At 52.6% G+C, this 23,005-nt stretch overlaps 1 protein-coding gene across 1 annotated transcript in view; it reads left to right on the forward strand.

The window, feature by feature from the left end:
• Positions 1-1,874: 1,874 nt before the first annotated feature.
• The window catches only part of Itga3 (integrin subunit alpha 3), a 30,635-nt gene continuing 9,504 nt past the window's right edge, over positions 1,875-23,005 (forward strand). Inside the window, exons 1-19 of the mRNA XM_052195441.1 lie at positions 1,875-2,440; positions 9,892-10,019; positions 10,408-10,487; positions 11,973-12,222; positions 14,525-14,611; positions 15,008-15,215; positions 15,680-15,876; positions 17,346-17,434; positions 17,535-17,671; positions 17,834-17,920; positions 18,832-18,899; positions 18,987-19,123; positions 19,659-19,808; positions 19,897-19,994; positions 20,268-20,415; positions 20,626-20,697; positions 21,219-21,298; positions 21,385-21,462; positions 22,770-22,872. Coding sequence (XP_052051401.1) covers positions 2,235-2,440; positions 9,892-10,019; positions 10,408-10,487; positions 11,973-12,222; positions 14,525-14,611; positions 15,008-15,215; positions 15,680-15,876; positions 17,346-17,434; positions 17,535-17,671; positions 17,834-17,920; positions 18,832-18,899; positions 18,987-19,123; positions 19,659-19,808; positions 19,897-19,994; positions 20,268-20,415; positions 20,626-20,697; positions 21,219-21,298; positions 21,385-21,462; positions 22,770-22,872 — 2,403 coding nt within the window. The 5' untranslated portion in view covers positions 1,875-2,234. The remainder of the gene's footprint in view (positions 2,441-9,891; positions 10,020-10,407; positions 10,488-11,972; positions 12,223-14,524; positions 14,612-15,007; positions 15,216-15,679; positions 15,877-17,345; positions 17,435-17,534; positions 17,672-17,833; positions 17,921-18,831; positions 18,900-18,986; positions 19,124-19,658; positions 19,809-19,896; positions 19,995-20,267; positions 20,416-20,625; positions 20,698-21,218; positions 21,299-21,384; positions 21,463-22,769; positions 22,873-23,005) is intronic.

Here is a 23,005-nt window from a genome sequence, read left to right on the forward strand (position 1 = left end):
TCAGTTGTGAATATGCCTTAGTTTGTATGCAAAGTCAAGGGAATAGGGTTACAAAGATCTTCAGATCTTCTGGTATCTGCAAAGCTAAAGGAAGATAGTTTAGCAGTTACCATTTTAACCATCTAGGCGTGGCATCTAGTTAGAATTCACCAAGCCAGAAGGGAAGTAGAGGTAATGGCCGAGGACACTCCCAAAGGAGAGGCTCTGTTACACTTGAGTCTCAACAAAATCTGATTTGTCCTAAGTGTTAATCATTAGCATAATGGTTAAGAAGGGTTCTGGGGTTAGATACCGTGCTGTTAGAATCCTAGCTGTGTGGCCTTAGCTAAACAGGGTAACTTCACTGTGCCCTGTTCTCATCTCAAAGCAGAGCTAACACCTTGATGACTGGTGTAAAGATTTAATAATTGCAGCACGTGCCTTCCAGCATCTCACCTCTGCTTCCCTGGCTTTCTTTTTAACTTCAGACTCATCTGGGCTGCTCCTGCACCAATGTGGCCACACGGAGCTGCAAAGATTTCAAACTGACTCGAAGCAGGAAGAGCTGCTCCCCCTGGTCCCTCCAGGGGAGGATGGAGGATCAGATGTCTGATGGAGGGGCAGCTCTGCCCCCATATGTAAATAGTGACAGGCACAGACCTGGATTTACATAGTGGTAGCAAAGACAAACTGTCAATAATTATCTTTAGCAAAAAGACAGCGTGGTCTCTAAGGGATCTTATCCCTTGGAGTGCAAGAGATAAGATCATCTGTGTGGAAATGATTGTATCTTCTAAGGTCACAATGTATAGATAAGGAATCAGACACAGACTCTGGCTTCTCAAACACCAGAGCAGAATCCCATTGGATGGGTCCATTTTCTGCTTTGCCTTTTCCTTAGAGAGACTTGTATATATGTATATTGCCTTGAAAAAAGTAGTATTTGTAAAGCAGTTAGCATAGTGCCTGCTGCCTGTACTGTTCTTATTTAATTATAAAGACATATAGAAAATGATGCTCAGGGAAAATGAGTCTTTGTTCTGCATTAGGGAAAATCTGAGTTAGACTAAAAAAAAATTCCATAATGATCTCTTGGAGTTCTCTCTCAGTTTGATTCTTTCCTGGATAGTGAGATCTTTGAACCTAGCTCACCTGTCTCCACCCGAAATCACAACTCTGGGTGTTGAGGTCCCATTCACTGCTCTTAGAGACAAAGGCTGCCCTTTGCTAATTACAATTTCTGATGGGTTGTAATAACCACCGCTAAATATCTGTCTAGCTTTGCGGAAAACCTGCTTCCAGCTGGGATCAGGATAAGCGGGGGACAGGTCGGGAGGAGAAATACTCTTTCATACATAACATTTGAGGGCACTTAGTACGAAGAAGTTAAGTTCGGAGACCCGCAGTCACTTCTTAGGAACTTGCAACGCGGCGGAGGTCCGCATTCCAGGCAGCCGGAACACAGACGACCGTTCCCCAAAAAGCCAACGCCTGGCTTGTCCAGTGAGGATCGCGGTGCCGGCCGTGCCTTGAACGGCCTTTCCAGTTGCAGCCGCCGCGAAGCGCCAGGCAGATCCCACCTCTGGCCCCGCCCGTCCAATCCGTCTCGTACCAAAGGCAACGCTCCTGGGAAGAAGCTCTCGGTTGGAAGGGGAAATCCAGGCTTTAAGGGTTCCCGACAGGTGTCTGAGAGAGAGGGCGGAGTCGCCATAGGAATGATGGAGAGGGAGGGGCGGCGCTGCCCCTTTAAGAGGCGGCGGCAGAGCGGGGACCTTTTCTCTTTCCCCGGAAGGAAAGCGGAGCCCGGACTGGGCGCGCAAGGTGGGGAGGTGCGGGGCTGGGCGGTGGGGAGGCGGGGCGCGCGCCGGGGAGGATCCCTCCCTCCTGCCCTCCTGGCGATCGAGGGCTTGCCTGTCTAGATCCTCCACCTAGCTGAGACCCAAAGAGCTAACACCTCCAAGGGGGCGCGGCCGGGACCATCTAGGGTGCGGGGTGTCCGGAGCCCGGAACGGTGACCGGTCCACCGGACCAACGTGAGAGTAGATCCACGGATCTGGAAAACGGATTGGAGAAGCACCCGGAGCAGACCTGAAAGTGACCCGGACTAGGGCAAAAAAATTGCCCGACTCCCGGTGCAGCGGCTCTGCAGGCTCGGGTGTCCTCTGGCGGCGCCTGGAGCAGGTGAACCGTTCATCACTCCCGGTGCTGAGCCTTCTAGCGATTTCTCCCGGCCCGGTTCGGCCCGGCCGGCAGCCATGGGCCCCGGCGGAGGCCGCGCGCCCCGCGCCCCTGGCTGGATGCTCCGCGCCCTGGCCTTGATGGTGGCAGCTAGCAGCCGGGTCTCCTTCGCCTTCAACCTGGACACCCGATTCCTGGTGGTGAAGGAGGCGGTGAACCCCGGTAGCCTCTTCGGCTACTCGGTCGCCCTCCATCGGCAGACTGAGCGACAGCAGCGCTACCTGTAAGTCAGCCTGGCGGCGGTGAGGTGGGGTGCAGAGAGAGGGGTATGTGCGCGGATACCTGACCTAAGCTAAACTGGAGCCCTGGGCCCGCTGACTACCAGGCCTGCTGCTGCTGGCCTTTCCTTGTGAGGCAGGATTAAGAGGGCGGGTACGACGGCAGCCCTCCGGTTGTGGGGCTTGGCGGCAAGTGGAGGATAGGGGGTGGGGGTGGGGGTAGTAATCATGGCAAGTGCTGACCTGGCTAGAACCTGTCTAGACGCGGCCGCTTCACGCTTCAGACATCTTCGGAAGTAGGGTCTTTGTTGCCCAGCGCCCTGAGAATCCAGTACCTAACATTAGCTTCTTTCCCGGGCTAGGAGAACTCTGTGCGTTACATCGCCTTTCCCCTCCTCCTGCAGAGAACTTGAAAATATACGCGGCGTTCAAGCTCCTATTAGCCCTCTCATTTAGCCTGCAGCCAGAGCAGCCACGCCCTCTGCAGAACCAGGCTGGACCACACTTCTCAAGGGCTTGGTATTGCAGAGAGAGGTGAAGAAGCCAGGCATTAGGAGCTGTCCAAAGGCTCCCTCTGACCCCTAGAGGAACGGACAGTAGAAGACAGAGGAGGCGCTGTCTTAAGCCTCCTAGGCCAGAGCCCACCCGGAAGCAGTGGGGGTACTCCCACCAGACATCTCCCTGCATTCCACAGATTCATGTTGAATCAGCAGCCCTGAGTGTGTTTGTTTTGGTTTGAAGAGGGAAATGGGGTTTTCTCTTTTCTTCTGCTCCTCTTTGCAACAGCTGCAAGAAGTGGGAAGAGCCCAGCAGAGTGGAGGCGGGGAGGAGATCGCATCCAGTCACCTGCCCCTCCCTAGGAAAACTCATGCCCAACGGGTCGTGTCTAGGTGTCTGAGGTTTCTTCTGTGTGCTGAAGCTGGCTAGCTGAGGGAAGAGGGTGGCCTTAGGGGGCAAAACTGCCCAGGGAGGGACAGTGATGATCAATCATATAAGCCCCTCCTACCTTTCTGAGCTGGGTGGCCCACCAGGCATTTACTCCGACCTGGCCTCTCTGATTGTTACTAAATCGGAAGACACAGTCAAGGTAAAAGTGTTGAAACCTCTCCCTGCTCTGACTGGGGCCTGTAGGAACTTGAGGAAGTTTGGAATGGTCAAAGTCCAACGCAACTTCAGGCTTTGCCTCTGCCCTGCTGGCCCAGCCCCTGTCCGTACTGCCCACCTGGACTTCGTCTTTACCCTACCTGGCCCCTGTAGAAAAAGGTGGATCCACCACACCCTTCCTTCCCTGGCCAGGCAGATCTAACCTTCTACCTTTCCAAGGCCCTCTGATAATAGATAGTTGCTACAGCAGCGCCGTTGCCTCCCCCCCAGGCCAGTCCAGAGGTTTTGGAAATTCTGATGTTGTATGAACATGGCTGGAACTAACACAATAGAAGAGATTCAGCAACACCTTCTGCTTCGTTCTGTGACCTTGAGGGTGATAGTACCCTCTCAGGGGCCAGTTTCCCCCTGGATGAGGTTGCACCTGGATCTGGGTGTTCCCTCTTATTTCTGCTGGCCTGTGAGAGGCGCCTTGGCATTGTGGAGAGAAAAGATGAGTGTTCGATGCCGCGGCCGCGTCTTAGCTCTGCTCTAACACCTGAGCCTTAGTTTCCCCAGCTCTGGAGAACACATCTTCTCAGAGTTGGTAATACTTTAGTGTGATAGTGTGTCTAGAATGGTTCTGGCGTGTCCAATCCTCCAGTGGATACCAGAAGGCTCTGGGGCTGAGGCTAGATGAAGGAGTACTTCTTTCACCTATGATTTCTACCCAAGCCGGCCATGTAAAAGACCTTTGCTTTCCTCCCCAGGGAGCTGCATAGAATGCCGAAACTTGCTGACCTCTGAGGGCAGGTGCTTCTGGCCAGATGGGTCTTCTCTGTCTTGCCCAGAGCTGCTTCTGTGTCTTGGCTCTGTCTTCATCTTACAGAGTTCAGTCCTCCGTCCTTTAGGGAGAAGCAGCTGGGATTCACTAGAGCCAGCTGTGTAGCCAGCTGCAGACAGCTGCCCAAGTGGTCTAGGGAACTAATACGTCAAACTGCAGCCTCAGATTCTGTCAGTCTCAAAGTGTCCTTGGGAGAGTGGGGTGGCTCACGGCCCTTCCTTTGGGGTCTGCTAGCTGTTCAGAGAGCCCTGAGAGAGTATGACAATCATGGGGCTCTACATAGTTCCTGGGAGATCAGGGAGGGGAAAGCATAGCTTTGATGTTCCAAAGCTTTAGGCCCAGAAGTGGTTAAAAATCCAAGATAGACTATCTCTCTATCCTGGGGTAGCCCACCCAGAACCTAGATTCACAGAACTCAATATCTTATCAGATATTGGGGCAGCTAGGTGGTGGTAGGGTATGACGTTAATTCCAGCATTGCGGAGGCAGAGGCAGGTGGATCTTCGTGACTTTGAGGTCAGCCTGGTCTACAGAGTGAGCTCCAGAACAAGCAGAGAGAAACCCTGTATTGAACAAACAAACAGACAAGCCAAAGCCACACCCAAAACAAAAAAGGCAAACCCCCCCCCCCAATGGATAGACCCACTCACTTCTGGCCAGCCTGTCTGTCTGTCTATCTCTTTACCTCTATCTATCTATCTGTCTGTCTGTCTGTCTGTCTGTCTGTCTATCTGAGACATGGTCTCTTATATAGCTCTGGCTGTCCTAGAACTCGATTTGTAGACCAGGCTGACCTTGAACTCAAAAAGATCTATCTGCCTTCCTCTGGCTCCCAAGCTACGGTTAAAAGCCTGTGCCCTCCTGTCTGGTTCACTATCGTTACATAAGCCCCCTTAGAGGGAGAAGAGCTGCTCATTTGGGAGGTGGTAGCTGACCCTCTCTGCACCTGCTCCATTATTCCCTCTCGATCTGGCCTGACCCCATTGGCGGATGTGGAGATTCCTCTGGGCTCCCCTCCCTTTCACCATTGGAAGTGAGGGTGTCTGGGAAACCGTGGCTCCTGGAAATGAGGTCATGCCTGAGGTAGGCAGGAGCCTGGCTCACCTGCTGTGCTCTCTTGAAACACCTCCCCGGGCAGGGCAGGGCAGGGCGGGTTCCTGGCAGCCTTCATGGCTCGTGCCAGTAGAAATGGCACAGCAGCTGTGGCTGTGGGCACAAGGCCTGAATGTGGTTTATCCTTATCTGCTGGCTTTCTTCAGTGACCATTCCAAGCCAAAGGACATTAAGATGGAAAAGAGGTAGAGGAGGACTGATCTTGTCCAAAAAGAAGCAGCAAAGAGGGATTGGCATCCAGGGGGATAAGCTACAACTCAAGAGAGGAAGGCAGGAGGGTTGGCAGCTTGCTGAAAGTCCAGGCTGCATAGTAAGACCCTGTCCATTGCGATAAAGGGACTGAGGTTAGACAATTCAAAGGGTCAAGTATGGAATACCTACTAAAAAGCCAGGGAAAGGGGAGACATGAGAAAATCGCTTTATCCCTTTCCACCTAAGGTCCTGCCAAAACACTGCTCTTTCCATCTTTCTCTTTCTCTCCTTGCTCTGGTTCTAGGGCTGAGTCACCAGGGGAGAGGGGACTGGGTGGGCAGTGTGAGGAGGGAGGGGGAGGGCAGCGAGGGCAGCAGTTTCAGCCGCCATAGGAGAGCCTCTGGGGAGGTGGCTAAATCAGGCAGCCTGGCAGAGAGCTGGCATCCACAGACTTCCCTCCTACTCAGGCTGAAGCAGCCTTTGCCTTGCCTCACGTCCTGCTCCCACGCCTGCATCAGAGGTGAACAGTAACCCAAGACCCCAAAGAAGTCTCTGGAGGCTTCCCCAGATCTCCCCATGGGCGCCACCCCACTCCTCCCTGAGAGGAAGTTGAATCAGTAGACTTTCTTTGAGCGCCACCACACTCCCAGAATCCCGAGGGCCTCTTCCTCTTGGGGTGAGCCAGCCTGGTGCCCCTGAGTTCTCTTGGGTCCCATTCTCTGGCCTTCTCAGATTGTGGCATTTTCTGTGCAGTTATTCTATTCGTTTTGAACTGCTTGGGAGGAACGGCGGTGTAGAGGGCTGGGCTGCGTGAAGAGCCCCACTCCTTACGCTTGGAACTCAGGGGCTCCCCAGAGGCCAGGAGGGGCTTTCTAGTCAGAGTCAAATGAAAGGGTGAGCAGGAGGCTGTTGAGAGCTCTTGGTCTTCCATTTCACCCATCCACTTCTTCCTGGGGTGCTCGCTGGCCCCGTCCCCTGCCCTGACTCCAGGAGAGGGCGGTTCTATCTCCCAGGAGCTCTGTCTAAGCATCTCCATTTTGCCCACTCTGACTGTGGCTAGGAGGTAGGTTTAGTGATGGTCTGGAGGAGGTCTGTTTTTTAGATTATCTTTTTGTTGTTTTGATCTGGACCCAATATCAGTACGTAGTACTTTACATTTTAATTTACATACCGTGAAGGTTTGCTCCAGTCTAGGGATTCCCTGACCCTGATCTTCCTGGCTTTGGCAGGAGGAATGTGGACCCTACCCTCTGAAGCCCCTTCCTCCATGCGAGTGCAGGCCTCTGGCTGTAGACCACTGCATCCCGGCTGGGCTGGGAGCCAGAGGGCCTTAAAGGGCCTCTGAGTGGGCCAAGTCGGAGCTAAAAATACTCCAGAGGGTGTGGGGGAGCTCCCGTTGGAATCTCTCCGGGAGGGAGGAGCCCAGGGATTAGGGAATCGGCCCCTCCCCCATCCCCACCAGTGGGTACAAGACTGGCACAGCACAAGAACAGGAATTCGAAGACTGCATGGAGTCTTATTCTAATCCAGGCATGGTTTGTGCTTTGCTCTGCCTGTTCCATACCTCAGGTGGCTAAGAGGAAGGGTCGCTTTCAGTTCCCTCCTGGCGGAAACAGATTTAGGAGGCATGGAGACCCTGTTCCTCAGACACCTGCTAGACAAATCAGGTAGGACGGTTGGCAGCCATGATGGTGGTGCACCCATTACATTGTATGCCCCCACCCCCAGGCCTTTCATCCACTGAAGCCTACAGGTTCACCGTTGGAGATCCTTCCCTCCAGCCAACTCTATGCTTCTTCCAGCACCGGCCTATCCCTCCCCTCCCCCAGTGACTGCCTGCTATCCTCAGGATGTGGAAGCGCTGCTTCTGTTCAGCCCTCCTTCCTTCCAAACAATGAAGTAGTCTGTCCTTTTCTTGGTGTGTCAGGTTCCCTAACCTGCAGTATTGGAATTCCTGGGTCCCTGGAGAGTGTGGAGTTGAGCTCAGGGCAGTGCTGGTTCACAGAAATCCAGAGCAACAGTGTCCGTGTGCCCACCGCTGCCTCAGAGAGTCCTTATGCAGGAACGCAGTTGTTTCCCCCCAAATCCTGGAACAGAGAGTTCATCTGGCATTCCCGTTTTATGGATAAGACACTCAAGACTCACAGGGAAAGGAGATCACTCTAGAAGCAGGGCCCTAGCTTTCTTTCCCACAGGCCCTTTCTTCTCTCCTTTGTCAAGCATGCCAGGAGGTGGGTGTGTACCTGTGGTGAGCCAGGGTAGTCAGTCAGGTACCCCCCCGCCCCCCCCCTTCGGCCCCTAGCCTGAACAGAAGTTGGTTGCTAAGCCAGGCAGTGGCGGCACACTCCTTTAATCCCAGCACTTGGGAGGCAGAGGCAGGAGGATTTCTGAGTTCGAGGGCAGCCTGGTCTACAGAGTGAGTTCCAGGACAGCCAGGGCTACACAGAGAAACCCTGTGTCCAAAAAAAAAAAAAAAAAAAAAAAGAAGAAGAAGAAGAAGAAGTTGGCTAATGGTCTGGCTGTTATATGTCTTCCCTTACCCCTCCTTAGGGTGCTCTGTTTGGGGAAGCTTTGTCCCTGCCCTTGAGCTGGAGCCTCTGAGGTGATGACTGAGCTGCCTCTGTGGGATACAGGTCCACCCACTTCCTAGTACCTCCAGGCAGTGCATTCCTGACTCCTCGTAGGTGGAGGCACCCCAAGCCCCAGCATGCCTGGGCCCTGCCCTGCCTACTCCCTGCAGGTCTGACTCCCAGGTCCAAAGCAGGGCAGTAGGTACAGCCCTTCCTCAGCGATTCCAGACTGGCCAGGGGCCTGGAGTCCTGGGAGCCTCGGGGCCACAGTGTTGCTGGGCTAAACAGAGGGACACCTGGGAAGTGCTGCTACCCAGAAAGCTGAGTCGGCAGGAAGGTGGCCGAGGCCATGGTCTACGAAGAATATTGATAGGGAGAAGATACAAGAAAAAATTTGGTTCTGAAGCTGGACTGCCCCAGATACCATTCACATAGCCTGTGGTAGTTGGAGATTTTCTTTTATAAATACCCAGGGATTGTCTGAGATAGGATTTCAGGACTGATCCCGGCTACCCTGCCTAAGTCACCCTTTAGGTGTGGGATGGGGCTCCAGGGTCCTAGCCCCCTTGTGGGAATTTCTTGGTGTCCCTAAAAGTGGATTCTGAGGACAAGAGGACAGATAGTTCTTGTCCACTCCCATCGCTGGAACTCAGTTCTTGAGCCACACTGGTATCCAGCCCCGCCCCATACCGCTGTGCCTGTCTCGGGGTAGGGGTGGGGCAAGTGGGGGCGTCACTCAGCTCACCTGGAAATCTGTGCCTCCCAGAGCTGTGTGCTTGACAGTTTCAAGAGGAGAGATCCAGGCTTCCAACAACCCACACATCCTTACACAGATGCTCTCTTCTGCCTTCTCTGATGCCTGCAGCCCTTGAACCCATAACTGCCATCCCTTCACAGCTACCTTTACTTCTGAGGCCAAAGGATTCCTTCAGAAACCCAGACCCGGGGCTGGGAATGGACCTCATCTGGCGGAATTGCTTATCTAGTGCTTATTCTGCAAGCTCCAGATAGAGTTCCTAGCACTACATAAAACTGGGCACGGCAGTACATACCTGAAAATCCAGCACGTGAGAGGTGGAGACAGGAGGGTCAGAAGTCCGAGGTTGCCATCTTTGGTTGAATAGGGGGTAACCCAGCCTGGGCTACACAAGACCCTGCTCAAAAAGAAAATGAAATAAAGAAAAACAAACAAACAACAGATCTGATCTTGTCACTGCCTTGCCTGGGGTCCCTCTGTGGTTCCTTTAAGGCCTTTGTCCTGGCTTATATGCCTCCCCCAATGTTCTTCCTGGGTTCCGGTTGTCCAGAGGGCTGGTGCCTGAATCACTGGCTTGCTCATACTTCCTGGCCCTTGTACATATCGTACCCTTGTCCCTGGTGCCCTTCCCCCTCTTTTTCATTGGGTGACCCCTGGCCATTGTCCTTACACTGAGGCCAGGGCACCTTGTGTACCAGACCTCCATGCTTTCCCCGTGAGATCCTTACCGAGCGTGTGTTTCCTGGCCCGCCTTCCTCTGTGGTAGGCTCTCCTGCAAGACAGAGACAAGGCTTATCGATGTCCTATCCCCAGAACGTGGTATGGAGTCTATGCCCAGAGATTGCTGATTTGCAAGCTGACCGGAGGGAGGCTGATCCACCTGCCTTCCTTTTCCAGCCTTCTGGCCGGTGCTCCCCGAGACCTCGCTGTGGATGATGGCTATACCAACCGGACTGGTGCTGTGTACCTGTGTCCCCTCACTGCCCTCAAGAACGACTGTGAACGGATGGACATTTCAGAGAAAAGTGAGAAGAACCTGGGGACAGAGCTAAGCCAGGAGCCTGACAGAGGGAGCCCAAAGAGGAGTTACGAGGCTAGCTTGTTAGCGAGGCAACATTTGAAGCTAAGGCCAAAAGACGGCGAGATCAAGGCTAGCCTGGGCTACATAGTGAGTGTTCCAGAATAGCTTGTGGTGTAAAACGGAGACCCTGGTTCAAAAACAAAACAAAAAGCAAAGCTGATTTGTCCCCTGCCCATCTGGGAAGAGGAGCAGGAGAAAAGGGAAAGTCATACAGTGTGAGCTCAGCACAATGACAGACAGGACAGAGGAGTAGAGCTGCTACGCACAGGAGGCTTTGGATGATGGGGTATGGAGGGAGGGACCCGAGCTCGTGACCCCTCCCATTCTTGCAGGTGACCCTGACCATCACATTATCGAGGACATGTGGCTTGGAGTGACTGTGGCCAGCCAGGGCCCTGCAGGTAGAGTCCTGGTAAGTGAAGACATGACATCATCTTCCCTGAGCCAGGGAGGATGGTGAAAGGTGGTCAGGGATCCTCCGTGATGGCCGGGGCCTTTGCAAATGTCCGATTCTGTGGCCTCGTGTCTTTACAGGCCTGTGTGTTCCCTGATCCCTGCACTCTGGGGAGAGGGTTGTCTGCCACTCTCCTGAGGCTGGGCATGGCATGGGTCCTATGTGACCTGCATGGATGCTCACCACCCGTGGGAAAGGGCAGAGAGTGCCCCGGGCAGCTGGGCGCTGGCAGGCACTCCTTCCTGGGAGGCTGGCTGCCGGAAGAGGCACAGCCCTGACGGCCCTGGAGCACCCTGGCACTGGTTTGAGTGCCACTCCCTGCTGCCAATTGTCACCTTCTGCTACTGACAGTTCTTCAGTGTCAGCCCTTGGGATCTCAATTTCTGTGCCCTGGACAGACATTGCTTAGGTTTATATACAATTTACATACGGTGAAAAGGGCGGATCTTAACTTCTATGAGGTCTGACCATTGATAAAAGCCTGTGTCAATAACACCAGTGAAACAGAGCATTCTTATATCACTCCAGAAAGTTCTCTGCACCACCTCTGAGTGACTGTCACTTCTATAATCATCACTGCTGTGATTTTTGTCCCGAGAACACTATTGTAAGCTGTAGGTGTCGATCAGTTCATGAGACCACCCCTTTGTACCCCCTGTTGTTTGTGGGTGTGTGTCTAGAAGTTTGTTTAAGTGATTGTAGACTCTAGGATTAGCTCCTTGCCCACCCTTACTCAGTCAATAAATATTTAGCTAGCACCTACTATGTTCCAAGCAGCAGAAATTTAGCAGTGCCTAAGGATAAGTTCATGTGAATTGCTGGCAACACTAACAAGCTGGGATATAACAGAAAAAGGGAATAAACAAGAGCACCCCGTTAGCTGAGCCGGGTAGTGGCACAGAGGCAGGGGGATCTCTGAGTTCAAGGCCAGCCTGGTCTAGAGTGAGTTCCAGGTCTGTCAGGATTATACAGAGAAACCCTGTCTCAAAACAAACAAACAAACAAACAAACAAGTAAGTGTTCACTGCTCTTATTAATGCCATTATTATTACTATTATTAATATTATTACTAATTGTAAATGACCCTTTCATTAAGTAGCAGGATTATCTGGGGACAAGAGAAAGGAGTTCCCTAATCTCTCTGTAAATAGCTTCTTTTAGACCCAGTAGCCTGAGTCCCACATTCCCTCATCCTCTTAATCCTTTCCCCAAGATCTCTAAGCTGCTCTCAAATGCATCTTCTGGCTTCCCCAGATCTGTTCCTGACCCTTGATTCCAGTATAATGGCTAGGGAGGTACAGGTCTCAGCGTACCCGCGGAAAGAAAAGGAAGCTAGACTTTGACCCTTGACTCACAAAGCCGGCAGTGCCCAGGGTGAGAGCTATAGCTTGCCAGGGTTCCCTGATCTTGGCTAATGCCATGTGTGTGTATGTGGGTCCCTAGGTCTGTGCCCATCGGTACACCAAGGTGCTGTGGTCTGGGCTAGAAGACCAGCGGCGCATGGTGGGCAAGTGCTATGTGCGTGGCAATGACCTCCAGCTCGACCCTGGCGACGACTGGCAGACATACCACAATGAGATGTGTAACAGCAACACTGACTACCTGCAGACCGGCATGTGCCAGCTGGGCACCAGTGGTGGCTTCACCCAGAACACTGTATACTTTGGTGCCCCCGGTGCCTACAACTGGAAAGGTAGGGACCTGGGAGAAGCGGGTGCAATAGAGACCACTGTCAGTAAGCCACGGCCAGTCCAGACCGGCCAGGGTCAGGGTCACAAGAGACAGGGCCCTAGGCCAACGGCAGTGTTAAAGCACTCACTGTGCGCCAGCAGAGCACCCACTGTGCGCAAGTGGCTTTACATGTGCCGTCTTTTAACTCTTCTGTGTACGTACACATGTGCGCATGTATCCGTAGAGGCCAGAGATTGGCATCAGTTCCTCAGTTGCTCTCCATCTTATTTTGTGAAGCAGGGTCTCTGGGTAAACTTGGAGGTCACTGATGTATCAGGAGTGGCTGGCCAGTGACCTCCATGGGTTCACCTGTTCTTACCATGGCAGAGCTAGGGTTGTAGACACGTGATGCTGCTCCTGGCCTTTTGTGTGGATGCTGGGAATGTGTAGCTCCTACACCTATTATCTGAAAAACACTCGTGTGTGTGTGTGTGTGTGTGTGTGTGTGTGTGTGTGTGTGAGAGAGAGAGAGAGAGAGAGAGAGAGAGAGAGAGAGGTGGTAGATCATACTGTGAACTTTTTTTTTTCTTTTTTTTGAGACAGGGTTTCTCTGTGTAGCCCTGGCTGTCCTGGAACTCACTCTGTAAACCAGGCTGGCCACGAACTCAGAAATCTACCTGCCTCTGCCTCCCAAGTGCTGGGATTTTGTGCACTACCACCGCCCAGTTACTGTGAACTTTCTATGTAGCCCAGGCTATTTTCAAACTCAAGGCAATCCTCCTGTCTCTGTTTCCCAAGTGCTGAAATTATATATAAAATATATAATATATAAAAATACATATAATATAAAATCATTACACATAATACATATAATACATATAATACATATAATATGTTATATATTATATAACACACATATATAAATATATATATTTAGCATTCCTAAAGTCCTCAGGTGGCACAAGCATTTTATGCCTATTTTACTTAATTAAAAACTTTGTCTTAGAGAAAGCCAACAATAAATTAGGAAACCTAGATTGGATTGCGACCCGTCTGATGTCAGCTCAACCTCTGGCAACTTTCACAGACGTGCTTCTGGTGCAGCACTAAAATCTTAGGATTTGTCAGAAGCAAAAGCAAAAATGGCCAGTCCCCGTGGCACTGTCCTGTGATCCCAGCTATTCGGAGCCTGAGGCAGGAGGATTCCATAATCCTGCCTGGGGTATATAGTAATCCTTTTCCAAGGTTCACAGTGTCTTAGGGCTTTTTCCACACTTATTTGTGCATTGATGTTTTGCTGGGATGTGTGTCTGTGTAAAGGTGTCAGATCACCTAGAACTGGATTACAGACAGTAGTGAGCTGCTATTGGGAACAGAACCTGGGTCCTCTGGAAGAGTAGCCAGTGTTCTTAACTACTGAGTCATCTCTCCAGCCCCTTATTTTAGTATTTACAGGTATCTTCATAAAAGCAAACCAGATCAGAAATGAAATGTTCTGGCCTTCCACATTCCCTTTTCATATATTATAAGCTAAAAGTAGTGTCTTGGTTAATACTTACAGGGCTGTTCTTTGGAGGTTACAGAATATTTCATTGTCTCAAGATCCTTGCTTAGAGGAGATGGAGAGATAGATGGTTCAGCACCCGCAAGGTGGCTCCCAACTGTCTGTACTCTAATTCCACGGAACCCAACACCCTCTTCTGGCCTCTGCAGGCACTGCGTGTAGGTGGTGCACAGACATAAGTGCAGGCAAAACACCCATACCTATAATCACATAAACCATTACACGCCAACATCTGGGAACCTGAGGCCTGAGGATCACGAGCTCAGGGCCTGTCTGATCCCCTGGAACTGGAGTTACAGACCACTGTGCGCTACAGTTGGTACTGGGAATCAAACCTGGGTCTCCTAGAAGAGCAGCAGCCAGTGAGCCATCTCTCCAGCCCCGTCCCACCCACTCACCCCCTACATCAAAAGCATTCTTTTTTTTTTTCATCAAAAGCATTCTTAAAGAGGAAGTGATTTATCAGCCAGGCTATGGTGACACACACCTTCAGTCTTATGCTTCAGGTAGCAGAGGCTAGCAGATCTCTGAGAACTCAAGGCTAACCTGGTCTAGAGTTCCAAGACAGCCTGGGGTACAAAGGGAAACCTTGTCTTGGAGAATAAGATAAGACAAAACAAAGCAAAACAAACAAACAAACAAACAAAAAACCTGGAAGTGATTTATCAGAGCAGTGCTCACACACGCTATTGTTGTTCTGGGGAGGTGGGTTTTGTAGAAGAAAAGACTGCGACTGATTCTTCCCCAATCCTTTCTGCAGGAAACAGCTACATGATTCAGCGGAAGGACTGGGATTTATCTGAATATAGCTACAGGGGCTCAGAGGACCAGGGAAACCTCTATATTGGTAAGCCCAGTGCTGGTGGCCTATTGCAGGATGGGAGAAAGAAACCACCTTGATCCCCCTAACACACTGGCCCTTTTACCCCTGCTGTGTGCTGGGGGGTGAGACCACAGTGCAGATCTGACGTGAGGCGTTTAGTTCAATCAGCACACATTTATTGAGCACTGCCTGCATGCGAGACTCTGCCCTTGGTTTAAGCTTTCAGATGCAAAGTCGGTTCCATCCCGAAGTTCAAAACCCAGAGTGCAAAGAAGACTCTGACTGGATCTGTGGCCCACTGAATTACTCAACTTGGCCTAGAGGCACAGATAATAGTAGAGGGTGGACAAGGACAGGCTCAGTATAGAAGGGAGCATATTTACTAGGGCTTTGATTGAACACTCCTCCCCCCCATCCCAGGGTACACGGTGCAGGTAGGCAGTGCCATCCTGCATCCCACGGACATCACTGTTGTGACGGGTGCCCCACGGCACCAACATATGGGCGCTGTCTTCTTGCTGAAACAAGAGTCAGGTGGAGACCTGCGGAGGAGGCAGGTGCTGAAGGGCACGCAGGTGGGCGCTTATTTTGGCAGTGCCATTGCCCTCGCAGACCTGAACAATGATGGGTGAGAATCCAGGGACACGTGGCATCCTCTGGGGCCAGGGGCGAAGGTGGGAGGAGGGGTTGGCAGGCTTGCTCAAGCTAGATCAGGGAAGTAGAAGCTTTGCGTTCGGTTCAGATATTTGCGTTCACTGTTTCTAAGGTCTCAAATCACACCTTATGGGAAGCTGGGCATTTGCATGTCATTTGCATGTCATTTGCATGACACTTGTGCTTCTTGTCTATCCCTCTCATTCATAAGGTGCCAATGGGGTAGGGGCTTTCTTTGTGGGCTATGATCTTTGCCTGCATGGTATCTCTGTGACATGGGTTTTCTGTTTGGTGGATCTCGCTGGCCTCCTTATGAACCGTGGTCAGACATTCGCTCAGTTGCATGGCCTTTGGCAAAATCATGCTCATTGGATGACATCTGCCATTGCCTCTCAGGGGCCACCTTCACACGTCCATTCTCACTTGTCCCCTGTGCAGGTGGCAGGATCTCCTGGTGGGTGCTCCCTACTACTTCGAACGGAAAGAAGAGGTGGGGGGCGCCGTCTACGTCTTCATGAACCAGGCGGGCACGTCCTTCCCTGATCAACCTTCCCTCCTGCTTCATGGCCCCAGTCGCTCTGCCTTTGGCGTCTCTATAGCCAGCATTGGTGACATCAACCAGGATGGATTCCAGGGTAGGAGCCAATATCCCTCCTTCAGAACGCATATTGGCTGAGCACCAGCTGCATAGCTTGACGGGACTTGTCAAAGACGTAATAGCGAGGATGTATAGAGGGCGATAAGTGGGCTGTGTTGAGAGTGCACGGAAGAGAGGCCGGCATAGCATACAGCGTGAGCGTGGGAGCGATGTCATGTACATTACCCAAGTGGACACTGGGGACTAGCTGGTGAGTGCTCCGAAAGCCAGGCAGAGGAAACGGGGCTTCCTGTTCAGGTCACAGTGAGAGTAAGGAGAGGGGTATAGCTTGGTATTTGGAGGATGATTTGGGGACGGTGTGGGGAGGAGAGGATATGGAGATATAGAGAACCTGGGGAGATAGGGTCAAAAATGTACCATATCATGTGATTGCCAAGGGCTGGCACAACGGGGGAGCCCTAGGCAGAGTGCCATTCCCTCGCCAGTGTTCTGTGGGACCCGGGGACAATACAGTCAGACCCAGGGGGAAGTCGCAGGAAGGACGCGTTATGATGCGTCCAATTACTGCGTAAGCACTTAGCTTATCAGAAGTCAGTTCTATGACAATCTCAGTTTCCCACAACACAGCTGGGAGCCAAAGGAAGGAAGGCAGAGCTTCTCAGGAGGCAGACATGGATGCCAGAGGGGTCAGCCAACAGGCCCCAGTGCTTCCCACAGAGGGGTCGGTTTCTTCAGCCTAGGGTCTGCTCACTGTCCTCAGCATCCTTTTCAGTCACCCCAGCCTCAGATCAATTGTAGCCGATGAGTCCAGCAAAGACCGAGACCATCAAACGTGTTGTGTTCATTTGAGAGTCATCACTTAGCATCTTAAAAGCCTTGACAAGTGAAGTTCCATTTATACTGAAGCAAAATCCACTGTAGTGTGTTGTACATGTAATCTAGTCTCCTGGCTGTGTGATCTTGGGATTTGAGCCTGCTCATCTATAAAGGGAGTAAATAATAGTACACGATAGCAATACCCACCCCCAATACACCACACACACACACACACACACACACACACACACACGCACGCACGCACAGCATTCTCATAAGGGTTAAATGAAATGGATACTGTGATTGCCATGCTGGTGGTTGTCATCGGGGAATGGCTTCTTTTCTGGTCTTGACAGTAAATGTCATCTAGAAGAACCAAGGTGTCCAGAAAGGTGGTTGTTGGGGGTGCTGATGGGTTATGCTGTGGAGTGTGGTGCAGGGCTCTGTCTGTGGCGCTGCTCACTTGCTGTGTGGTGTTGAGGAAATTTCTTCCCTTTTCCTGAACCTCCATTGCCACCAGAGCTCTGGAGCTCTGAGGTTCCTTCTCGGCTGCTCTGAACACTTCTGCCAGGGTGAGGTCACCGCCACAGTGAAGTCACTGCCACACTGGGCTCAGTGACCTGGAGCAGAGAGTGAAAGAACTGTGGGGCCTGGTATGCCTGGTGACTCTGCCCTGTCTCTCCTTCCCAGACATCGCTGTGGGAGCTCCATTTGAGGGCTTGGGCAAAGTATACATCTACCACAGCAGCTCCGGGGGGCTCCTCAGGCAGCCCCAGCAGGTATGAATGGGTGGGGACAAGTCTATCCTCCCCCATTCCCCTGGGCCCCTCCTCCAGGCACGTCTCCGAGCCCGTCCCTACCACTTCCTCTTGGCTTCAGATAATCCATGGAGAGAAACTCGGACTGCCTGGCTTGGCCACCTTCGGCTACTCTCTGAGTGGGAAGATGGATGTGGATGAAAACTTCTACCCAGACCTGCTAGTAGGGAGCCTGTCGGACCACATTGTGCTGCTGCGGTGAGCCAGGACGCGGGGCAGCGCCATGTCCTCCTCCGCCCTCATCTTCCTGGAGCCTCAGCTCTGCCCACCTTCTGCAGTGATCCTCAGAAACCTGAACCCCAGCCCTGGCCTGGGGTAGGCAGGAAATACTGATGTCTGCCTGCTTTCTTGTTCCCATAGGGCCCGGCCTGTCATCAACATCCTCCATAGGACCTTGGTGGCCAGGCCAGCCGTGCTGGACCCCTCGCTTTGTACAGCTACTTCCTGGTGAGACTGTCAGCCCAGCTCTTCCTACCCTCTCCTTAGGCCTCAGGCCCTAAGCCCGTCCCTGGACACGCCTGGTGTCCCACCATCAGCCACTGGATTCCAGGGTCACCAACATCTTCCCTATCCAATCTCATTTAAAGTCAAAGTTCCTTGCAGGACCTAATGTGTGAGCACGAGGTTAGGAACGAGAGCTCTGGGCCATCGGACTCAAAGCCCAGACACTCACCACCGGGGGAGAGCAGGGGGAACTCTGAAGAGTGAGGGATGGAAGGAAGGGGAAAGGAATGCTCTTAGGTGGATGGGCGTGGGGATGGAGATTCACCCTGGGCAAATTATTAGTCTGAGTCTCAGACATCGTATAAAAATGTAATGATCAATTAACAGGGTTCTTGAGATGGCTAGATGAGATGCTATACAAAAAGTTCTAAGCACAGTAGTCTATACCTTAGGTGTAAAATAAAACAAAACAAAGAACAAGCAAACAAACAAAAACACCACCACCACCACCACCACCACCAGAAAACCCAGTTGCTAACAGAGCGTTACATCAGTAGTGACCCTAAGGGCTTTTTCGTGGATATCAGTCTGGTAGCAAAAGGGATGGGGTGGGGATGGGGGCCAGGCAGAGCTGAAAATCATGGGACTGGAAACAAGTAAAATCTGGAGATCCCAAGATCTGGACTGGACCACCAGCCACCTGATAACATCAGACAAACTACTGCTCCTGGGATCTCAGTTTCCCCACTGTGGACCTCTAGTATCTGTGAGAAGTCACTGCAGCTCTGTAGACTCCCCAGTTCCCCCCACGAGGGTCCTGAGTTCTTTGCCTAGCACAGGAGTGGAAGAGCAGGATAGGACTGTCCTTCCCGCAGTGACCAGACCCTGCTATGCTTCTCCCCCACCCCCAACAGTGTCAAGGTGGAGCTGTGTTTTGCCTACAACCAGAGCGCTGGGAACCCCAACTACAGGCGGAACATCAGTGAGTGCTGGGCACAGGGTACTCGGGCAGGAGAGAGATGGGGGTGTGCTCACCTGGCCACCTGCTCACTGCCCTGTCTGTCCACAGCCCTGGCTTACACACTGGAAGCTGACAGGGACCGGCGCCCACCCAGGCTCCGGTTCGCCCGCAGCCAGTCCTCTGTCTTCCATGGCTTCTTCTCCATGCCAGAGACACAATGCCAGACATTAGACTTACTGATGATGGTGAGAGAGGGGCTGTGGGGGAGGATGGGGGCCCCTGAGGTCCCGGGGAGAGGTGGCCAGTGTCCCTAAGTCAAACCTCACAGACAGGGGTATCCGCCAGAGTTTGGGGAAGTCGGTCTGGGAAATATGGATTGGCAAGATGGTGGCTGCGTACAGCAGGCCGCCCATATTAGGAGAAAGATAAGCCCCGAGGAGAGATGGGACCAAGGCGCTTATCACCTTGGAAAAGAGGTGTTGGCTCTGGCCCAGTCTAGAAAGAATGGGTTCCCGATTCAGGACAAGCCCAGTTCCACTTTGGGGCGCTATGGCGTTATGGGGAAGAGATCCGTAAAGGGAGCCCCCGTCCCGGCGAGGCTGGGCAGTGCAAGATAGTAGGACTCGATTTGGTGAGTGGATTAGTGGGGGTTCAGCTTAACTTAGGGGTGCAGGGTAGAGAGAAGCCCAGCCCCTCCCTGGGTCTTAGTCTGGCTAGATTTTAATGAGATGGGAGGATTCAGCTTGGGGGCCGTGTTCACAGCACCCTCTTCTTCCCCAGGACAATGTTCGCGATAAACTCCGTCCTATCGTCATCGCCATGAACTACTCCTTACCTCTGCGCCTGCCCGATCGCCCCAAGCTGGGCTTGCGGTCTCTGGATGCCTACCCAGTCCTCAACCAGGCACAGGCTATGGAGAATCACACTGAGGTGAGCAGGCCCTCCCCGGGCCCAGAGGGCTGTAGGTTCTGACAATGCTGTGTGGGTTGCAGCCCCTCAAGCCTTCTACTGTCCCTAGGTCCACTTCCAGAAAGAGTGCGGGCCAGACAACAAGTGTGACAGCAACCTGCAGATGCGAGCAGCCTTCGTGTCTGAGCAGCTGCAGCCTCTAAGCAGGTGGTATTTGGGTGACCCTGATTGGTCATGGGCTGCGGGGGTGGGGGGGGGCTAGGGGAGGCTCACTGGCTGACAGAACTGGGACAAGGCCTCACTGGGCAGGGAGGGGTAGGGTGGATGTGAGCAGGAATCCTTTAACTAGCCAGGGTTAAGACTTCCTGGTGTGACTTGGTTGCCCCCCCCCCCCCAATGGCTTTCCTAGCCCCGGAAGTCCGAAGGGTGGAGCCTAGTGGAGGTGGGGCTTTTGGCTTAGTCCCAGACTCCTCTCTTCAGGCTCCAGTACAGCAGAGACACCAAGAAACTGTTCTTGAGCATCAATGTGACCAACTCACCGAGCGGCCAGCGGGCCGGGGAAGATGCGCACGAGGCATTGCTCACCCTCAAGGTGCCACCCGCTCTGTTGCTGTCGTCGGTGCGCCCGGTGAGTGCCCGCTGCTCAGGCTATTTGTCCCACACTGTATACGACATTTATTTGCATGACTGCTTTTTTTCGGAACTGGGGTACCTCTGACCTTTTCTGGAACTGGGGTACCTCTGCTACTCGGTAGACAAGCCTTCAGGGCTTCTGATTGTGCTCCCGAGTAGACGGAAGACAAGTACAGCCCTCACCTTATTTGCTTTCTTTCCTCAGGCTGGGACCTGCCAAGCTAATAATGAGACCATCTTGTGTGAGCTAGGAAACCCCTTCAAACGGAACCAGAGGGTGAGACCGGCCACCTCCTTCTCTCCTGAAGGTTCTCTGGCGAGCTTCTAGCCGTCTTACCTGCCCAATTCATGGGATTTCTTGAAGCAAAGAACCAGAGTGGAGGAGGGAAAGCACTACAGGGGGTGAGAAGAGGCCCAGAGACTAAAATATGGGGCCACTAGGAACCTATGCATGATTCTAGGGAAGGCACAGCAGGGAGACCGCTTGGGAGAGCCCTGAGGCCGTGCTCACCCTACAGCTGGCGCCCCGTCTTTTATCTGATGCACCAACTCAACGTTCCCTAATCCAATAGCTATTTCACAGACTAGGAAATGCAGGCTTAGAAAGTTTCAGTCACTTGCTTAAGAGTTTCCGCAAAAGTGGCAGAGATCCCCAGAGCAGCAAATGAGGTCCAACAATCTCATCCCTGAGCTAGGAGGCAGAGGTGAAGAGGGAGGAGGGATGGGGAGCCCCTCGCCCGCATCTTTCCCGTGCTATAGCCCCAAGGCTCCTTTCTGTTTCCCTGACCCCTGTGCTAGATGGAGCTGCTCATTGCCTTTGAGGTCATCGGGGTGACTTTGCACACGAGGGACCTTCCCGTACTTCTGCAGCTGTCCACGTGAGTGACCCAGTGGAGGTCGTCTGGTCAGGAGGGCTGAGCTCATATCCTGAGTCTCCTTCTCACCACCTGCGTCTTCTCTTCAGGTCAAGTCACCAGGACGACTTGCAGCCCGTGCTCCTGACTTTACAGGTGGACTACACCCTCCAGGCCTCGCTCAGCTTGTGGGTACCGCTCTGTTCCCAGTCCTTTGTGCCCCAAGCCAGGGCTTCCCTACCCTCAAGAAGCCGTCTAAGCTCCCCTGACACCTCTCTTGGTCTGGGGTCCTCCTGGGATAGCCATGGTTGCTATGATAGTTGCATTATTATTCCCTGTATGTAACACAGGTAGGAGGGGCAGCATTAGCACATCTTTCTTTTTTTTCTTTTTTTTGGGGGGGGGGATTTTTGGATTTGGTGTTTTTGAGACAGGGTTTCTCTGTGTAGCCCTGGCTGTCCTGGAACTCACTCTGTAGACCAGGCTGGCCTCGAACTCAGAAATCAGCCTGCCTCTGCCTCCCAGAGTGCTGGGATTACAGGCGTGTGCCACCACTGCTGGGCAGCACATCTTTCTTAAACCACTTTATTTTCTTGACATTTACCTTTGTGTATGTGTATGTATGATGTGTTAGCACATGCATGTGTGAGAATGCAGATGTGTGCATGTCATGGGACACATGTGGAGGTCAGAGGACAATATGAGGTATTGCGTCTCACCTACACCTTGTGTGGGGCAGGGGGTTTCTCTGCTGTTGTCCATTGTATACACGAGAATGCGTATGCAGGCTAGCCGGCCTGTGGGCTTCCTTAGGGATCCTCCTGTCTTAGGAATCCCCCACCCATCTCACAAAAGGAGCACCTGGATTACAGATGTGTGCTACCACAGTCAGCTTTTAAGTGGGTTCTGGGGGAGGGGTATTTAAACTCAGAACCTCACTCTCATATAGCGAATGCTTTACTCCCTGAGCCACCTCCCCAGGCACCTCCAACTTAAAATTTTCTTTTCTTAGATTTATTTCCTTTCACGTATACGGAGTGTTTTGACTGCATGTATGTCTCTGCGCCATATGCATGCCTGATGCCCAGGAAGGTCAGAAGAGGGTGTCAGGTCCCCTGAAACTAGAGCTATAGATGGTGCTGAAAGCTGAACCCCAGTTCGGTTTTCTCTGGAAGAGCAACATGTGCCCTTAACCCCTGGGCCATCTCTTTGGCCCCTCCCCCACCTTCTTGTAAGCCCATTGTGCAAAGATGTCAAAGACTCTTAGTGATTTTTTGCATCACTGCCCGGCATTGCAGCAGCTGTTACTAACCCTACCTCATAGGCAAGGAACCTGAGGCTCAGGAAGGATTGGTAGTCTGTGTGAGCCTGCACAGCTGGGTATAGAAGAACTATATGGGCACTGTAGGCACACACACACACCCGGCACTGCAGTCCCCTCTGGCAGGGCTCTGGCGTCCTGTCCGCTCTTAACTCTGGATGTCTTCTTGCCCAGGATGAGTCATAGGCTGCAGAGCTTCTTTGGCGGGACTGTGATGGGCGAAGCCGCCATGAAAACCGTGGAGGATGTGGGAAGTCCCCTGAAATATGAATTCCAGGTGAGGGCACCTCTGGGGGTCCGGGCTGGCGGCTCTTCCGAGAGACAGTGGGGAGGCTGTTCTGAGTCTGGGGTTCAAAAGTGAAAGGTTTAGGGCTGTGGAGCTGTGGGTGGCCCTCCAAAGGATGGTAACC

This window comes from Apodemus sylvaticus, chromosome 10, assembly GCF_947179515.1.
Source record: "Apodemus sylvaticus chromosome 10, mApoSyl1.1, whole genome shotgun sequence".
In the NCBI taxonomy this organism is placed as follows: domain Eukaryota; kingdom Metazoa; phylum Chordata; class Mammalia; order Rodentia; family Muridae; genus Apodemus; species Apodemus sylvaticus.